The sequence below is a fragment of the Alnus glutinosa genome, chromosome 2, assembly GCF_958979055.1.
Source record: "Alnus glutinosa chromosome 2, dhAlnGlut1.1, whole genome shotgun sequence".
NCBI lineage: Eukaryota > Viridiplantae > Streptophyta > Magnoliopsida > Fagales > Betulaceae > Alnus > Alnus glutinosa.
In genome coordinates, this window is record NC_084887.1 from 31,237,109 (window position 1) to 31,255,184 (window position 18,076).

Here is an 18,076-nt window from a genome sequence, read left to right on the forward strand (position 1 = left end):
AAATCGTAACCCCTACGCACTTACGCAGGGCTTGATTAACACATTTCTTCCTTTTCTTTTCTTTCTTTCTTTCTTTCTTTTTTTTTTTTTTTTTTTTTTTTTTTTTTTTTTTTCTTTAATCTAGCTAGGCGGCTTGATTAGCAGCACTTGAGGAGCAAAGCTTAATTACTTGGGTTAAATCAAAAAATGGTTGTCGTGGTTTTATGTTTATCCAAACACATCTTAGGTTTTAGAAGTGTACCTACCTTTTGATAAGCATTTTTTGTTTACTTTTAATGAAGACCAACGTAATTTTTGTCTTTTCAAATCCTGTAGAACTGCGAAATACAAGAGTTTTAACAGTAAGTGAACTCTGAAACTCCTGAGTGTTCTTACCTTTGAAACTCTTGAGTAGTGTTCTTAGTTCTTACCGTGCAATAATATAGAATTGAAAAAGGAGAGCATGAAAAATTAAAATACAAATTTATGTGGTAGGATAATGTGCTTACGTTTATAAGAATGCGGCTTGTTCAACAATAATTTAGTATTACAGGATAATATATTTATAACAAAATCCTACTACACTCTTTATGCCCAAAAGAATATGAGTCACTTGTTTCAACACTAAGTAATAGGTTTTTTCAAATTTATATGTGCTTCAGCCTCCGCACATACAAACTTTTCCAAAAATTTATCAACTCTAAAAGCAAAAGTGGAGACTAGAATAAATCTTAAGTACTTGGCAGCTTATGGCGAACTCCGGCGGTTTGAGAAGGTAGTTCAAACTAGAAAAATTATTTACAGGTTTTTTTTTTTAAAAAAAAAAAAACCATTTTACTAAAATTAAAGGCGTTTTTTTAGTCAAATTAAAAAATGTTTTTCGATTTGACTATTATTTTCCATCGCACCAAACACAAAAAAATTCGAAAAACAAATTTTAAAAATTATTTTACGCCAAAACAAACGGAGCTTAAGTTTGATAAATCTCCATCATTGTTGTCTAGCGTAAGTAGCTTTGGTAAATTTGGCCAATAGGTCATCGAAGGGGTGGGTCCGAACACGAATTGTCACCTTTACGTACTGAGCAGTATATAATCTCTTTTTATAGAGAGCTCCTTCTGTCCGATCATGGCAGAAAACATGGGTTTTTTGCCCACCAATAACCAGTCGACACGTCAGCTAAAAACAAAAAAAACAAAAAAAAACTAAAATGCTGCTGATGTAATGAATCCCTCTTACATCTTCCCATTTTTCCCTTCTCTTTGTTCTTTCTTCTTTTGTTCTTTTTCTTTCCTTTCACCGGGACACGGTGAGGCAGAAAGAGAGAGTGGGTTCGAGAGGGGATGATCGGGAGAATGAGATCGGGTGGAGAGAGTGAAACAGAGAGAGAGATGCTGTAAGAGAGAGAAAGAGAGATGCCGAGAGAGAGAGAGAGATGAATAGAGAGAGGATTCTATCGACGGTGGGCCAGCGCCGGAGGAGCAGGAGGCGACGTCCGGTTATGGGTCATCGACCAGTGGCCGGAGGTGCAATTTTCGGTGGCTAGAACCAACTTCCGGCGAGGCAGGGATGGTCCAGCAGTTCCTGTGGAGCGGGGTTGGCGCCGATCGAAGCTGAAAACGTCGGAGATGCCCTGAATGGGTTCAAGAGGGGGAGAGAGTGAAACAGAGAGAGAGAGATGCTGTCGAAGAGAGAAAGAGAGATGCCGAGAGAGAGAGAGAGAGAGAGAGAGAGAGAGAGGATCCATTAATCGACGGTGGGCCAGCGCCGGAGGAGCAGGAGGCTCGTCCGGTTATGGGTCGTCGACTAGTGGCCGGAAGTGCGATTTTCGGTGGCTAGAACCAACTTTCGGCGAGGCAGGGACTGTCCTGGAGGTTTTGCTCGTGTGTGTTCTGCATAATTTCATTTGGTATAATATGCTGATGTGTCTGTTTTCTATTAGGGGCATAAAAGGCTTGGTTTCTGCCAAGTCCGAACTGAACTTATTCCCCATTTTAAATATTTTATGGAACAATAATATTTACATTTGCTTTAAATATATTTTTTTGTTTTTGATTCACAGATTCACACAAACCAGGGAGAGAATACAAGAGATTGCCTTCTTCAAAACTACAACTTCAACAAAGTCGCCAGTCGATCGTCAACCCAAACCTCACAAGTTCATCATAAACTTCAAATATTGAATAAAACCATCTTTTACTCAAATTAACATTAGACCTGACTGATAAGAATCATAATTTACTCAAAACTTGCCAAAGCAGATGGATTTAAACTGTTGAAGAAAAAGGTTGCTGGCTACACAAAATTACACATGAACTTTTCAAGTAAGAGAACAAGTTACAAGATTGTCTAGCTAGATGAGAAACTCGATCATTTAAGCCGCGCGTATGTGTTGGAGTTGCCGAAAATTCTTCTGGGCCGCCGCATTATTTGCAGCAGCAACATCATTTTCCTCCCCTTGTGACATGTTTTCCCCTGAAGTTTCACCGGAGTCTGACGGAGACAAAGAAAGAAGGTGAAAAAGGGTACCCATAACACAACCCAGAAGGGGAAGAGAAGAGCAGATAATTGCGGCTTTAGATCTGAGATTCATAGCTTATTAACAGTTAACAGTAAGGTTTGGAAATGTGGTGAAATGGTGATGACAGGAAGTTGAACTTTATAGTAGAGAAGTGGAATCTATGTATGCAGGCTATTCGCATGGGTATCAAGTCAAGCCTACTCACGCTAGTCAAAGAGTCACCCTACATAAAAAGCAAGATATGGCAACAGTAAATATCTCAAGCATTTCTAGGGAACCGTAAAGGACCACACATCCTCAGGCTAGTCAAAAGTTACCTACATAAAAAGCGGCAAGTCTGCTTTCATTCAAAGGATCTAATTAATTTTGTGTAAATGACAATTCTCTCCCTCTCCTTGTATTAGTGTATAAATGACAAGTCTCCTTGATGTATCAGTGCATTGTATCCAATAAAAGCACTCTTGTTTTTAAGCTTTTCATGGTATCAGAGCTGTAAAAAAAGCTCACGCTCATCTTTTCGATCCTTTTTTCTGTTTTCTCTTTCATGGCTGAATCAAACAATTCTGTATTTGCTTTTCCTAATCTTGCCCATCTTACTCCTCACAAATTAGAAGGGCCTAATTATACAGTGTAGGTCGATCTCCCAATTTAAACCTATCTTTCGTACGTATGATTTTAAGAGTTTTGTTGATGGCTGTGAATTCTGTCCTCCTAAATTTGTTATTGATAAGGATGAACAAGTCACAACCACTATATGTGAAAAGCTTATAGATTTATTAACACTCTCAAAAGATGTCTTGAGTGATATAGAACACTTTAACACTGTCTAACTCAGAATTCTCTATCTGGAATTAGAAAGACTAGCATCTCTTGAGTTCGGTTAATTCTACACTATCCACGATCGTTCTTTCCACTATTTATGGATTGACTACTTCACAAGAAGTCTGAAATTCATTGGCAAATCGTTTTGCCTCTCAATCCAAGTCCAGAATCGCTCAGTTGAAGCGCCAACTACACACTCTACATCAAGGTTCCAAATCATGTTTGGACTATATTACTACACACAAACAAGGAAGAGAATACAAGAGTCGCCAATACTTACCAAAACTACAACTTCAACAAAGTCGCCAGTCAATCGTCAACCCAAACCTCACAAGTTCATCATAAACTTCAAATATTGAATAAAACGGATCTTTACACAAATTAACATTACACCTGACTGATAAGAATGATAATTTACTCAAAAGTTGCCACACCAGATGGATTTGAACTTTTGAAGAAAAAGGTTGCTGGCTACCCAAAATTACACATGAACTTCTTAAGTAAGAGAACAAGTTACAAGATTGTCTAGCTGGATGAGAAACATGACCATTTAAGCCGCGCGTATGTGTTGGAGTTGCCGAAAATGCTTCTGGGCCGCTGCATTACTTGCAGCAACATCATTTTCCTCCCCTTTTGACATGTTTTCCCCGGAAGTTTCACCGGAGTCTGACGGAGACAAAGAAAGAAGGTGAAAAAGGGTACCCATGACACAACCCAGAAGGGGAAGAGAAGAGCAGATAATTGCGGCTTTAGATCTGAGATTCATAGCTTAATTATAAACAGTTAGCAGTGAGGTTTGGAAATGTGGTGAAATGGTGATGACAGGATGTTGAACTTATAGTAGAGAATTGGAATCTATGTATACAGACAATTTGCGTGGTGGTCAAGTCAAGCCTACTCAAGTGGACTTCTTCTACCGCTCAGATGATCGATCACCATGCCCCGGGAGAACAATCTGCTGTGAACGTACCCTGAGTACCTAGAAACTTCCTATGGATGATGATGTGGCAATCGTCAATACATTACTTTGGATGCTTAGTCATCCCAAACAAATATATATATAAAAAAAAAAAAAAAAAAGTTTAAACACACTTCTAGTTTATGAAGTTTTAGAAATTTTATTTTTTAGTTATTGGGTTTCAATTCAACATGTGTCAACTATTTATGATGCGAATTGAAGCTCAAGTATTAAAAAAAAAAATTTCAAAATTCAGAGACCAAAAGTGTATTTAACCCTAAAAAAAAAGGTGTCAAAATTCTTACCACAAACGCTCAGGTGCCTTTCTCAGCTTATTGGCTAAATAACCTTTTTCTACCTGTTTGTGTTGATTTCGTGTTTGAGCAAATTCTGATATGTTAGCTGGTTGACAAATTTTTATACAATTTACAAATTTTAACGCAAATATAATACGAATTTGAAAAGGTAAGATTGAAGAGTCTAGCATGTTTAGTTAAATAATCTTATATTCGTATTTCGATATAATTTGAACTCGACACGAAACATAATGACAAATAATTTTTGACAGGACTTGTAAATCAGACACAAATTCAATATAAAACTAAAGAGTTAACGTTAAAAAATTTAACCCATTTAATTAAATAGATCAAATTAAAATTAATAATCTTTTGAAACAAAATTCAAATCCGACACGCAAATATTAATTGCGAAAGCAGCTCATGACACGGAGAACATGCGAGTGCGCACAGACGCGCCTCAGCAAATGTTGACGGGTAAACATTTGTGAACATCAAACATGTGACTTATGCGCAGTTTTTTTCCCTATATCGTAACCCCTACGCAAGGCTTGATTAACACCATTTTTTTTTCTTTTTTTAATCTAGCGGCTTGATTAGCAGTACTTGAGCAGCAAAGCTTTTTCTTTTTTCTTTTTTTTTTTTTAATTAAAAAGGTGAAATGAATGATCAGTGTAATTACCTTATTTGAATGTGACCATTGAAGTTTTCACCCGTCGTAGAATATTTAGTTTGAATCATAGTTAATAATTACTGTCTTAAAAGGCAAGTCCGTCACTACGATCCCACCAAAATATAAGTTGGTAAAGCCATTTCTTAGTAACATCTAATTCATGGACCACTACCACCGGGGCCGGCTCTTCCCCTTAGACGACTTAGGCGGTCACCTAAGGCCCCAGGAGAAAGAAGGCCCCCAATTACACATCCGTAATAATATAGATTTAAAAAAATAAAAGAAAAATTAAGACAGGTTTGTTAAAAAAAAAAAAAAAAAAATTGTATTACCTCTTCGTGTGGAGACTCACTACATCTGATGAAAAATTCAATGTAAGCCCAAAAAACTCTGGGAAAGAAAAAGAAATAAACTGATTTATCTTTTATTTGGACTCTAAAACTTCCATAGAAAAACCATCCGTTAGATTTCAAGAAACAAAATGATTTTGTCAAAAAAAAAAATTAAAATTCATTATCTATTCCTTTGGAGACTCTATAACTCGTCCCTCAGTCCCCCCATAAAAAATAAAAAAATTAAAAAATTAAAAAAAATTCACAAAACAGTGTCTTTCCAACAAATTACGACTAAAATCACTACCGGTAATGCACCGCATTTTGACATTTTCCTCTAGCAGCCAGAGAGTAGGAGATGCAGGAACCCAGCTACAAGCGAGCTCTAGCCTCTCTCGCCGTTCTGCTTTTTTTTCTTTTTCTTTTGTGGTGAGAGCTTGTGCCTTGTGCTACGATGGCACCATGGCAGTTCTTTTTCTGGATCCTTCTAATTTCTATAGTCATTTCAAACCATTATTGTGTTGTGAGAGATAAAGATAAAACGATATGTGGCTGTGGACTTTTCTACGGTCATTTCAAGCTCCACTTTTTTTCTTTGTTTTTTTGTCTTTGCAACGTGAATTCACTAACTTTTTCCTTTTTCTTTTTCTTTTTCCTAAACAATAAGGAGGAGGTGACTTCAACTTAACTTTATGGCGAACAAGGAATTTGAGGTTGCAGGTAGAAATTCGTTTTGGCAAGCAAGAAAGGAAGAAGAACGTCGGTCATGGAAGATGGGTACGGGGTTATGCTTGATATTCTCGGGGATCCCAAGCAGGTAGGTGATCATCATGCGTTCTCTCTGATCTCTCTTCGTCGTCGTCTCCGGATTCTGACTTCGAACAGCAATTCCACTCTGGAAATGACGGGTGATGCAGGGGATCCGAATAAAATAATGCTGAGTTGTCAGATTATACATTGATGGCACTAAATTACTTAGAACAGGCAGATCAGTATATGATTAAAAAGAAATCGTGATCTAGTATAATTTAGACAATTTTTAAGTGTGCTACAGTATTTTAATCATAACTTTGGTTACGAGTATCCGATTCGCGTATATGACCCCAATTCAGAAAGCTCTATTTGAGTCGCACGTCGTGGCTACCGAGCTACACTCGGTGCGCCTCGTTTCGAGCCCAAAATCTATTGTTTTCCCTTCCAAAACCTTAATTTTATATATATATTTTTTTCTTTTATGGTAATTTTTCGTTTATCAATTAGGAGGTGATTCTAAGTCCAATTTGGGTCAGATTTTTGGCAAACTATTTATTTTATTCTGTATTTCATTTTATTAGGGTTTTCGAGATTTTGCTATTTTTGGTAAAATTCAAAATTTTCAACTATATTAGCCCAGCTTGTGAATGTCTTTCCAGCTTGTGAATGTCTCTCCACAGTTGTTGATTATTGATAATTTTATCGAATTCAGAGTTTGTCTCTGTGTTTAGGGTAATTTTTCTAATTTTTTTTTCCTTACAAATTACTTGTTGGTTAACCTATAAAATAATTACTATTCTGTCCGGCTTCAAAGAGGAAAAGACATTGAAGTTTCTAAAGGTATGAAAATTCATGGTCTCTTAAGCATATATAATTTAGGTTAGAGTTGGCGTCTTTGGATGGTTAGGATGGACTTTTTACAAAACGACGTGTGTTTTTTTTTTTTTTTTTTTTTTTGGTGGTTAGAAAACCTTTGGATGCATATGGGCCATCCAAAAATTCCACCGCAGAAGCCGGATGCAAATATTTTAATAGAAATGGTTAAATACTTTTTTGGTATTTAAGTTTTGAAAATTTTATTTTTTGGTATTTGAGTTTCAATTCGCACTATAGATGGTACTTGAATTTTGAGAACAGATCGAATTGGTACCTCAGTCAAGTTTTTATTCCAAAAACTAACGGTCCATCACGTGTCAACCTCAAAGGTTGGAACGTGGCATTATATAAAAAAATTAAAAATTAAAAATTTAAAAAATTAATTAAAAAAAATGTTAAAAAAAAAAAAGGAGAGGTGGCTCCCACCCCCATTTTGGCCAAGAGGGTGGTTCGGTCACTCCCAAAGGCCAAAACCGATCAAGACTTCTTTTTTTTCTTCTGTCAAGCCACCCTCGCCCCACGGCCAAAATAGGGTGGCCAATCTTTCTTTTTTTTTCTTTTTTTCTTTTTTTTTTTTTAATTTTAATTTTTAATTTTAATTTTAATTTTTTTTATAGGGTACTGCGCGTTAGCGCCACCCTGTTGAAACCGTTATCCACACTCATACACACCGCCCGCCATGCAGCCATGGCCTCAGCAGTAGCTGGATCGTCTATAAAAGGAACTGATTTCGCCATAGCCGCAACTACCTCCCCTTTGTCATTCCGCACCACTGCCCCTATATATGCCCATCAGTTTTGTGTGTTTGTTGAGAGCTGCATCCCAGTTCAGCTTTACCCATCCCCCTGGAGGCGAATGCCAAATATCTAGAGAAGGAACCGTGGCTGCTACTCCCTCTGTCCCTCGAAAAGTAGTCTCTGAAAAAACTGCTAGCTGCTCCTTTGCCTTGGAAATAATCTGATGTGGGGGAGTAAAAACTCCTTGAAACACATAGCTATTTCTACGCATCCAGATTAGCCTCAACACCATAAAAGCTTCCAACAACTCTTCTCCAACCAAACTTTTCCTGCAGGTTCTTTATAAGGCCCATTCCTTCACTGTCCTCAAAAGCAAGCTTTTGGATCCTGCGAGAACATTCTTGCCACACTGCCTCGGACGAGGGACAGCTCCACAGCAGGTGACTGGCTGTTTCAATATGCTCAAGACAGAAAGGACAGAAAGGGTCTTGTGTAATACCTTTATGGAAAAGCTTTTCCTTTGTGGCCAAAAGGTTGTTACTCAGCTTCCATAAAAAATTCTTCAGAGCTAGCTGGGGGGGACTGGAGCTGCCAAACTGATTTCCAGAAGGTTTGGAGCTCCCCCGAAGTAGAACTCTCCCCATGAACCGAAGCTCTACGATTTATCTCTAGGTGGTATGCGCTTCAAACAGAGAAACACCCATTTTTGGTCCCTGTCCAGACCAGTTTATCAGCCTGTTTCAGCGGGCTGAGAACCATCTTGCAAATCTTCGCTGCCTCCTCAGGGGAGAAAACTTCATGGATAAGACCATAGTTCTACCAACAGGAGGCAGGATCTATAAGTGAATTCACCCTCGCCTCTGGAGCAGGGCCGGCTGGGCCTTAAGCAACCGCCTAATTCGCCTATGGCCCAATTAATGCCCCAAAATCTTTAATAAGGCCCCAATATAAATGATAATTTAGTTGAAAAGCACATGAATGAACAAGAAATTCATGAAAAAGAGTTAGGAGATAATGAAATAATACAACAAAAAGGTGACATTAAAAATAATGATAGTGACGTTCAATTATGTAATATAACAACTCTTGATGAAGAAGTTCAGAAAAATTTAGAAGAAAATAAAAATATTGATGATATATCTATTGAAAAGGAAATAGATAAGCCATATTATCAATTGAAAATGAAATGTTAAAAAAATTTGAATATAAAAACTTAATAAGTAATTTTGCATCTCAAAAAATGAGAAAGAATGCATTTTAAATAAAAATATAATTTTAAATTAAATAATATTTCATTTATATTTAATTTTAAATAAAATGTTTCACTTAAACTTTTCGTCTAAGGCCCCCAAATATATCGGGCCGGCCCTAACTACCACAAATGGGTTTAAATCCGTTACCACTAAGAAGAAACGAAGGAGGAGTTGAATTCTATTCCTTGCAGTATTACCAACACAACTACCACCTTTAGTGGTTTGAAGAGCAAAGCTTATTACAATATTACTTGGCCGGGTTAAATCAAAAAAATGGTTGTCGTGGTTTTATGTTTAGCCAAACACTTCTTAGGTTTTACAAATGTACCCACCTTTTGATAAGCATTTTTTGTCGACTTGTAATGAAGACCAACGTAATTCTTGTCTTTTCAAATCCTACAGAGAACTGCGAAATACGGGAGTTTTAACAATAAGTGAACCCTGAAACTCTTGAATGTTATTACCGTTTACAATAAATAATGAATAATATAAAATTAAAAAAGAGAAAGAGCCAAGAGAAAATTAAAATACAAATTTACTTGATTTGACAATGTTTTTATGTTCACAGGAATGCCGCTAGCTTGTTCAATAATGAACTAATATTCCAACATAACATATTTATAACAAAACCCTATTCTACTCTCTATGTCCGATAGAATATGAGTCACTTGTTCAAACACTAATAGATTTTTTCAAATTTATATGTGCTCCAGCCTTCGCACATCCAAACTTTTTCAAAAGAAATTCAACTCTGAGACTGAAAGCAAAAGTAAAGACTAGAAGGAATCTTAAGTACTTGGCAGCTTACGGCGAACTCTGGCAATATGAGAAGGAAAAGTTCAAACTCGAAAAATGGTTTACGGTTAAAAAAAAAAAAAAAAAGCTATTTTTCTAAAATTAAAGGCATTTTTTTATTCAAATCGAAAAATATTTTCGATGTGACTACTATTTTCTATATGACCAAACACAAAAAAAAAAAAAAAAATCAAAAAAATATTTTTCAGAATTTTTTTTTCGCCAAACAATCAGAGCTTAAGTTTGATAAATCTCCATCGTAGTTGTCTAGGGTACGTAGCTTGGTAAATTCGGCAACTAGAAGGTCATAGAAGGAGTGAATGCAGGGGCGGAGCCACACTTTGGCTTGGGGGGCCTGGCCTCCCAAAAAAAATTAAAAAAATTTAAATTTTACCCCCTATTTTTTTTTTAAAAAAAAATTATAGTTTTGGTCTCCCCAAATTATTCTTTTTCAATTTGGCCCCTCCAAAACCTAAAAGTTGGCTCCGCCCCTGAGTGAATGCAAATACGAATTGTCATCCTTACTTAACGGTATAACCTCTTTTTAAATATTTTATAGAACAATAATATTTACATTTGCTTTAAATATATATATATATATTTTTTTTGTTTTTGTTTCACAGAATCACATGTAATCATGCACGAATAATAACCTAGAGAAAGCCAGAAATGAACTCGTCCAAATTATTTATGAAACAAAGGAAGTAAAAATAGTTGGAAAATGGTCTCTCGATCAACTCGTCCGATTCCGATCCAAGTGTTAACTCAGTAATGACTCGTTATCAACAGCTACAAGATTGTATAACTGCTTAAGCAAAAAAAAAACAAGAAACATATCTAACTGCTCAACTCTCGTAACTCGTAAGGGATCTCTCCCAAAAAAAAAAAAAAAAAAAAAAAAAACTCTCGTAAGGGAGACTCACACGTGCCAGTTCCTGAACTTGCCCATTCACGTGCGGGACAAAATTCTCAGCCTCGATTTGCCGCTTCTCTCTAACTTCCTCTTGCTGCTAAAGCTGTAGACCACTCCAAATGACTAACATACCCTCACGCGCGCTTGCGAGGCTCATGGTAACTTCGTGAATAACTCTCCTTTAAGAGGCATTCCTGGAATGAGAATTCAACGGGCAAAAGTCCCTGTAACAAACATTAACTGCCTGTACCTGTCAACTAACCTCGCTCAGTTACAACTTCAAACCCTCTGTTAAACTCTCTCTCTCTCTCTCTCTCTCTCTGTGCTTTTCTCTGAGCTTTTTCTTCACAAGAAAGAAAGTCTTGCTTGCTTGAGATACACATCTGAGTCGATGTCAATCCCAATTCTTGCGGCCTGCCAGAAGAGGAAGCGGAGGCCAAAGCTTTACAGGTTTCAGACATTCGGTGACCGCGGCTGCCCCAACGACCCCAAGGGCGCCTTCCGCGACAACATCCGGGTTTTTCTTCAAGAATGCGCAGAGCTTCATGAAGACAATGTCCATGGCATGCCCACTTGGTGTACCCTCCTTGTGCACGAGGCCAGAAACTTCGTTGTACCTCTGTACACCATTGAAGAGGAAGTCGTGTGCTCTCCGCGGCCCTACTGCGATCACTGCCGATGCACCGGTTAGGATCCCAGTTTTGATCTTTTCTTCATATCCATGAAATTATCTTTGGTATTACTTTATAATATGGATTGATGTTCTTTAAATACTGATGTATTTCTTGGATTTTTTCTTCATTTCCTGAAACGGGTTTCTGTAATTTTCACCCGGGGTTTTGGTATTGGGCATGTTTTGGTAATTGGGGGTTTTCTCATTAGCAGTTCCTTTGCCTCTTTTCTGGGGATTTTGTTATATTTTGGTTGTCTTAATCAGATTGTATCACATAAAAAATGGTCTGGGGTTTTAACTATGCATATTCATCCGAATGATTGGTTAATGAGTTACTGCTCTGTATCTATCTTGGACCTTTTGCTCCTTAGTTTGGAGGATTCTTTTGGTATTACCTTGAAATATGAATTAGGTTCTTTTTCATATTGATGTAGGAATTAAGGTTTCTGAGTTTCTTTCTTGGATTTTTTGTTCTTTAGGTTGGAGTAATCATTTTCTATCAAAAAGAAAATATCATTTGATAATCCCGGCAGATGATGAGTGGAATAAGCCTTTGGTTGATGATGTCATGGATATTCAGACCCATCTGTTGCATGGTCTGATTCACTGCAACGGGTTTGGTCATTTGCTCTGCATCAATGGAATTGAAGGTGGTTCTAAGTACCTATGTGGCAGAGAAATCATGGACTTATGGGACCGGATTTGCACAAATCTTCGAACCCGGTAACAAAAAGCAAGCACCAAAGTTCTTGGTTTCTATTTTAGATTTATGAAAATTGAAGAGTGTAAATTTTATGGGGGTTTTCTTTGTTTTGCAGGAAAATCACTCTTGATGATGTGTCGAAGAAGAGGTCTATGGATCTCAGGTTGCTCTATGGGGTTGCTTATGGACATTCTTGGTTTGGCAGATGGGGTTACATATTCTGCCGTGGAAGCTTTGGAGTGGCAGAGCCCAATTATGCTAGAGCGATTGAAATTCTTAGCTCATTGGAACTTGAAAATATCATTGAAGATCTTATCAACACTGAGAAAGGCAGAGAAATCAAGCAAATTATTCGTCATTACAGAGATATGAGTGAAACCCAGTTGGCGACAATCAAAGATCTTCTCAGGTTTATGCTAACTATCAAGTCTCGTGCTCCTACGCAAATAGACAAAGCTAATGCTGCTCCTTCATCTTCCACCCCAAAACCTGCTACCAGATTTACTATCCAACTCCAGAACAAGCCTTTGGCAAAGGAAAAATCACTGACCTATAGAAGGTTCACTAGTGTAGTTGCCAATATGGATAGTAGATGGCCCGCAAGAAGACTAGAATATGCGGCAGAAGTTGTTGTAAATGCATTGAAAGAGAAGAAAGCAGGCAATCTCTGCCATGGTGGGATGACCCGACAAGATTTGCGAGATGCTGCTCGGCTTCACATTGGTGATACAGGTCTGCTGGATTATGTGCTAAAATCAATGAACAATATAATTGTAGGAAATCACATTGTGCGTCGAACAGTGAACCCAACAACTCGGATTTTGGAATACTCAATTCATGAGCAGGGCAATGTAGAAATAATACGTCCAAGGCCCCTCCCGGTATCAGCTCAAGTGCCGGGTGCTGACGTTTACAGTGATTTGGTTGATCTGTATAAAAATGTTCTGTTGGATTACAAAGGATCGGATTTGGTGGAATTGGCGACTCGGGCAATTCTGGATAGTAGGCATTTTGTGAAGGAGTGGCCGTTTATAGATGAAGAGGATCAGTTTCTGAGATTTATTTGCCGGTTGACGCCAAGGCTGTGCGATGTAGAAGGTGATCAATCGAAAAGAGAGCTACCGCCGGGTGAAATTATTGTAGTTCCACTTCATGCAACAGTTGGAGAGTTAAAGCGGTCGGTGGAGAGCGCGCTGAGGGACACTTACTTCATCACCGAAGAATTTGTGGTGATGGAGATTTCAGAGCTGGAGGACTTGGGGGATGAGGAATTGCTCTTCGGAGCAGTCGAGTCGGGTGTCGAGCTGTGCGTGAGAGGGAGCGGGATAGGCATGGAGAATCGGTTGAGGTACCAGGGCGGGGCTGAGAGTTGGGTTGTGAGATGCGAATGTGGGGCACAAGATGATGACGGGGAGAGGATGGTGGAGTGTGACATTTGCGAGGTCTGGCAGCACACTCGCTGCTGTGGCATCGACGACACTCAGACTGTTCCTCCGCTTTTTGTGTGCTCAGGATGCTGCGTCTCGCTTGTGCCACCAAAAAATGACTCTTGTTGTGCTTTCCAGTGTTCTCCAACACTCGTGTACAATTCTTTTCTACCACAAAATTTTTGTCAATAGATCGAAAATTCTTTCAACTTTTGGCTATTTTTTTTTTTTTTTGTACAATTCTTCTCTCTCTCTTTCTTTTCATCCTTTTCATAAATCTTAATATTTAGAATTTATGTTTTTAATAAAATAAACAATTATTATTTTAATATGATGCAACAAAAATGTTGACGTGGGCTTAACGTGGGTCACTTAATTGGACAAAAAAAAAAAAGAAAACAAAGAATGATTTAATTGAAAATCGAAAAAAAAAAAAAAAAAAAAAATTTTAGCTATTGTATTATGCATTCATAAATTTCAAGATGATCTTTTAAATCAAGAATTTCTTGTTCGTGTTGATTGTAAAAGTGCAAAAGATATTTTACAAAAAGATGTTAAAAATATTGCTTCCAAGCAAATATTTGCCAGATGGAAAGCAATTTTAAGTTCTTTTGATTTCAAAATTGAATATATAAAAGGAGAACCCGTGAATTTTTACAAGGAAAATGAATAAACCAGATAGATCAAAAATTCAAAACCCTGGTGAGTATGCCATAAATAAACAATCATCTTCGACTAATCCTTCCTTTACTTCTCTCTCCATGAATATTGTTCCAACCCAAAATAAATTCACTGTCCTAGTAAATTTTCCTCCATTACCATCTAAATTAGCTACTTTTGCTCAAACAACATCATCTTCCTCAAATGATCATTCTTCCTCAAAATCAGACAGTATAAGCTCTCCTTGTCCCGCACCAATAATACCCACTTTTGCCCAACCATCCCAAGTATTGCATAAATACAAACCAGTCCAACCAAAATTGTTCCTTATAGAACTTGAGTATCAGCATATGAAGAATGCCAGAGGATTAGTAACAAAAGTGTTCCCACCAGCAAGGGATTTTATGCCGGAAGAGTAAAATAAATCTCAAAAATTTTATGAATTCATCATTGTGGATTCCGGATCAGTTATTTTATCTCATACCCCTTGCAAATTCGATCCAGAACATAAAAGAATTATTTTTTCTAAATGTACAATTAAAAATGTTCTTTCACCAGCCCAGTGGAATTATAGCCCTTGGCAAGGCAGAAAATTTTCTCAGCCTTTTGATCCCCAAACTTATAATTATTTTGATTATCAAAAAGCTTGGTATAATACATTCTATCTCTAAAATAATCGTTATCAACATTCCTGGTTTTTTACCTTTGATAAAATTCATCCAGTCCAATCATTACCATTATGGTTTGAACAATGGTGGAAGCTCTTTAGAGCAGAAACTGGTATTTTACCACCTCCTCTTTGCAACAAATTCTTAGATTATTCAAAGACTCATCCTTCTCCGTCTCCTTTCAATAGATTTTCCTTAGAACTTTATTTCTTCCTTCATTTTAATATTCTTTGGATAATGTCTTGGGATTATAATTTCTTCTCCCCATAAGATAATGTGTATAATCCCCAGTCTCTTAATGATAATATTAGATATATTGTTCGCATTACTGCAGTCAAATGGTGGGATAGATATAGCTATGATGATATCATTACAAAAATTACTAAATTATGTACGGAACAATTTCTAGCCTCAAAATCAGTTTCTTGTAAAGAAAAGCATCAATCAGGACAAATTAGCCTCCTCCAGTTCAAAACATGAGTTCAAAAAACATCTGCTAGAAACTATATCTCAATTATCAGATGATAAAGACGAAGATGAATCAGTACTAGCTACCAAGATATTCTCAAAATCCTTATGTAGATTTTCAGGATCCTTATGCATATTTAGAATTATGAAGCATTATGACATGAAGACTTTATGAAAAAGCATTATCACAGACTTTATGAAGAAGAATTATGACATGCCCCCCCCCCCCCCCCCCCCCCCCCCCCACCCCCAACTCTTGAGAAAAAAAAATTAAGGTAAAATAAAAAAATAAAAAAAATTAAGGTTTTTTTGGCCTATTGGCCCATAGTAAAAAAAATTTGTGGCTCAATCCTTGGTTTATTCCCTTTTATCATCTCTTTAACTAGTTTCATCTCATTTGGAACGATAGCTTTATTCTCAAAAAATTTTCTTTTAATATTTCACGGGTAGCAACGGACATGCATGTCTGAGAATACTAACAATGGAAGGAGTTTTACAAAGTTGTAGAGATTTTGTTCAAAGTAAATGAAAAATGGTTTAGTAAATCAGTGTATTGGAAGAAAACAGATGTGGATTTGAGGAGTCGCACGCTTGACAAAGTTCAATTTCTTAAGGATGTGTGGCCAAAGATAACATGAAATGGAGATTCATTTCAATATAGCTAGATGGCATTAGAAAAGTCTAGAATATATATATTTCATTTGTTGTGTTGCGTTTAGCATAATTTGTTTTGTGTAGAATATAGTGTGTTTTGTATAACAGTTAGTGGGCTATTGTGTTAGTTAAAGTGGGTTGTTCTAACAAAATGAGTAATAAAATGTTAGTTTTAAGAGACATGTCATTCAAGCAAAGTCTTGCGAGAACGTTGAGAAACACACAATTCATCTAACTCAAATTTTTCAATTTTAGTACAGAAACTAAGATTTTTTTTTATTTTTTTTTATTTTTTCAAAAAACTCTTTTCAATTTTGCTTATTAATTTTTAATTTAAAGGGAATAATAAAAATATTAAAACTGGGTTATGTTTAATTTACTTAAAATTTGCCTTAATATATATTCATACTTTAACTCCTACTTAAGAAAAAAATTTATTTGGCCCCCTCCCATTAAAATGTTTGGCTCTGTTCCTGATGACATGAAGACTTTTTGAAGAAGCATTTATGACATGAAGACTTTATACGAATAGAATCTTTATCAGTTTCACATCTGCCGACGCAAAAGACAAAATAATTAATTGCTGCTCAGAAGACTCAAGAATTATTGCTGCTTTTACTGTTCAAAAGACATGCGAAATATTGAATTATTACTTTTACTGTTTAAAAAGATATGCGGAATATTTACTACTGTTCATATCTTTTTAATTCAATATTCCGCATATCTTCTGAACAGTAAAAACAGCAATAATTCTTGAGTCTTTTGAGCAGCAATTAATTATTTTGTCTTTTGCGTCGGCGGATGCAAAAGACAAAATAAAGACAAAAAATATAGTAACAAGAAAATGAAATCATATAAACCTTATAAGAAATATTATGAATCAAAAAACTCTAAATTTAAGAATAATAAAAAACAACCTGTTTGTTATAAATTTGGACAAACTGGTCATTATAAAAATAATTGCAAAGTAAAATATAAAATTAAAGAACTTAATATTGATGATAAATTAAAATTTCAACTCTTAAATATATTATCTGAATCTGATACAGAATCTGAAGAATTATTACAAATTGATGATAAAAATACCACATCCCAAGATAAATATTCTGATTCAAGTGAAGAAAATGAAATAGGATTTTGTTTCTACAAAGATAAGAATATGTGTACCTGTAAAAAAGAAATAAATACTTTAACAAGAGAAGAAAGAATAATATTAGAACTAATAGATCAAATTGAAGATCCAGAAACAAAAATAAAATATTTATCACAAATTAGTCAAAATGAGAAAATTATTACTAATAGTATAAATTATAATTTTACCGATGTTTCTAATAGATTTAAAAAAGAAAAACGTCCTACTACAATTCAAGAATTACAATTAGAAATAAATAATATAAAACAAGAAATAAAAAAAATTAAAACTTAATTTTAATATTTCTAATGAACAATTAGTACAAGAAATTATAACACTAAAAACAGAAACACAACAAACAAATAAAATCTTGTAGAATGATAGTGAAATTAAAATTGAAAAAATTCAAGGTAATAATAAAGCTAAACAAAATTCTGAAGATAATAATTTATTCATTAATCTTATAGATAGAATAATCTTTCAAAAGTGGTATGTTGAAGTAACATTAATAATTAATGCTGAATTCCAAATTACAACTGTAACTTTGATAGATTCAGACGCTGATATGAATTATATCCAAGAAGGAATTATACTTTATGAAAAGAAAACTGAAAAATTGCATCAAGCTAGTGGAGCAAGATTAAATATAAAATATAAAATATCTAATGCCCATGTTTGTAATAATGGAATATGCTTTAAAACTACATTCATTTTAGTAAAAAATATTACATCTAAGATAATATTAAGGAATCCATTTTTAGCATTACTTGACCCTTTTATGAA

General features: G+C 35.8%; 1 protein-coding gene across 1 annotated transcript; it reads left to right on the top strand.

Annotated features, from left to right (window-relative positions):
• Window positions 1-11,212: 11,212 nt before the first annotated feature.
• Window positions 11,213-13,903, top strand: LOC133860502 (PHD finger protein MALE MEIOCYTE DEATH 1). The gene is made up of 3 exons (XM_062296091.1): window positions 11,213-11,594; window positions 12,061-12,304; window positions 12,400-13,903. Exons 1-3 carry the CDS (start codon window positions 11,300-11,302, stop codon window positions 13,901-13,903), a joined length of 2,043 nt encoding a protein of 680 aa, XP_062152075.1. The 5' UTR covers window positions 11,213-11,299.
• Window positions 13,904-18,076: the final 4,173 nt, after the last annotated feature.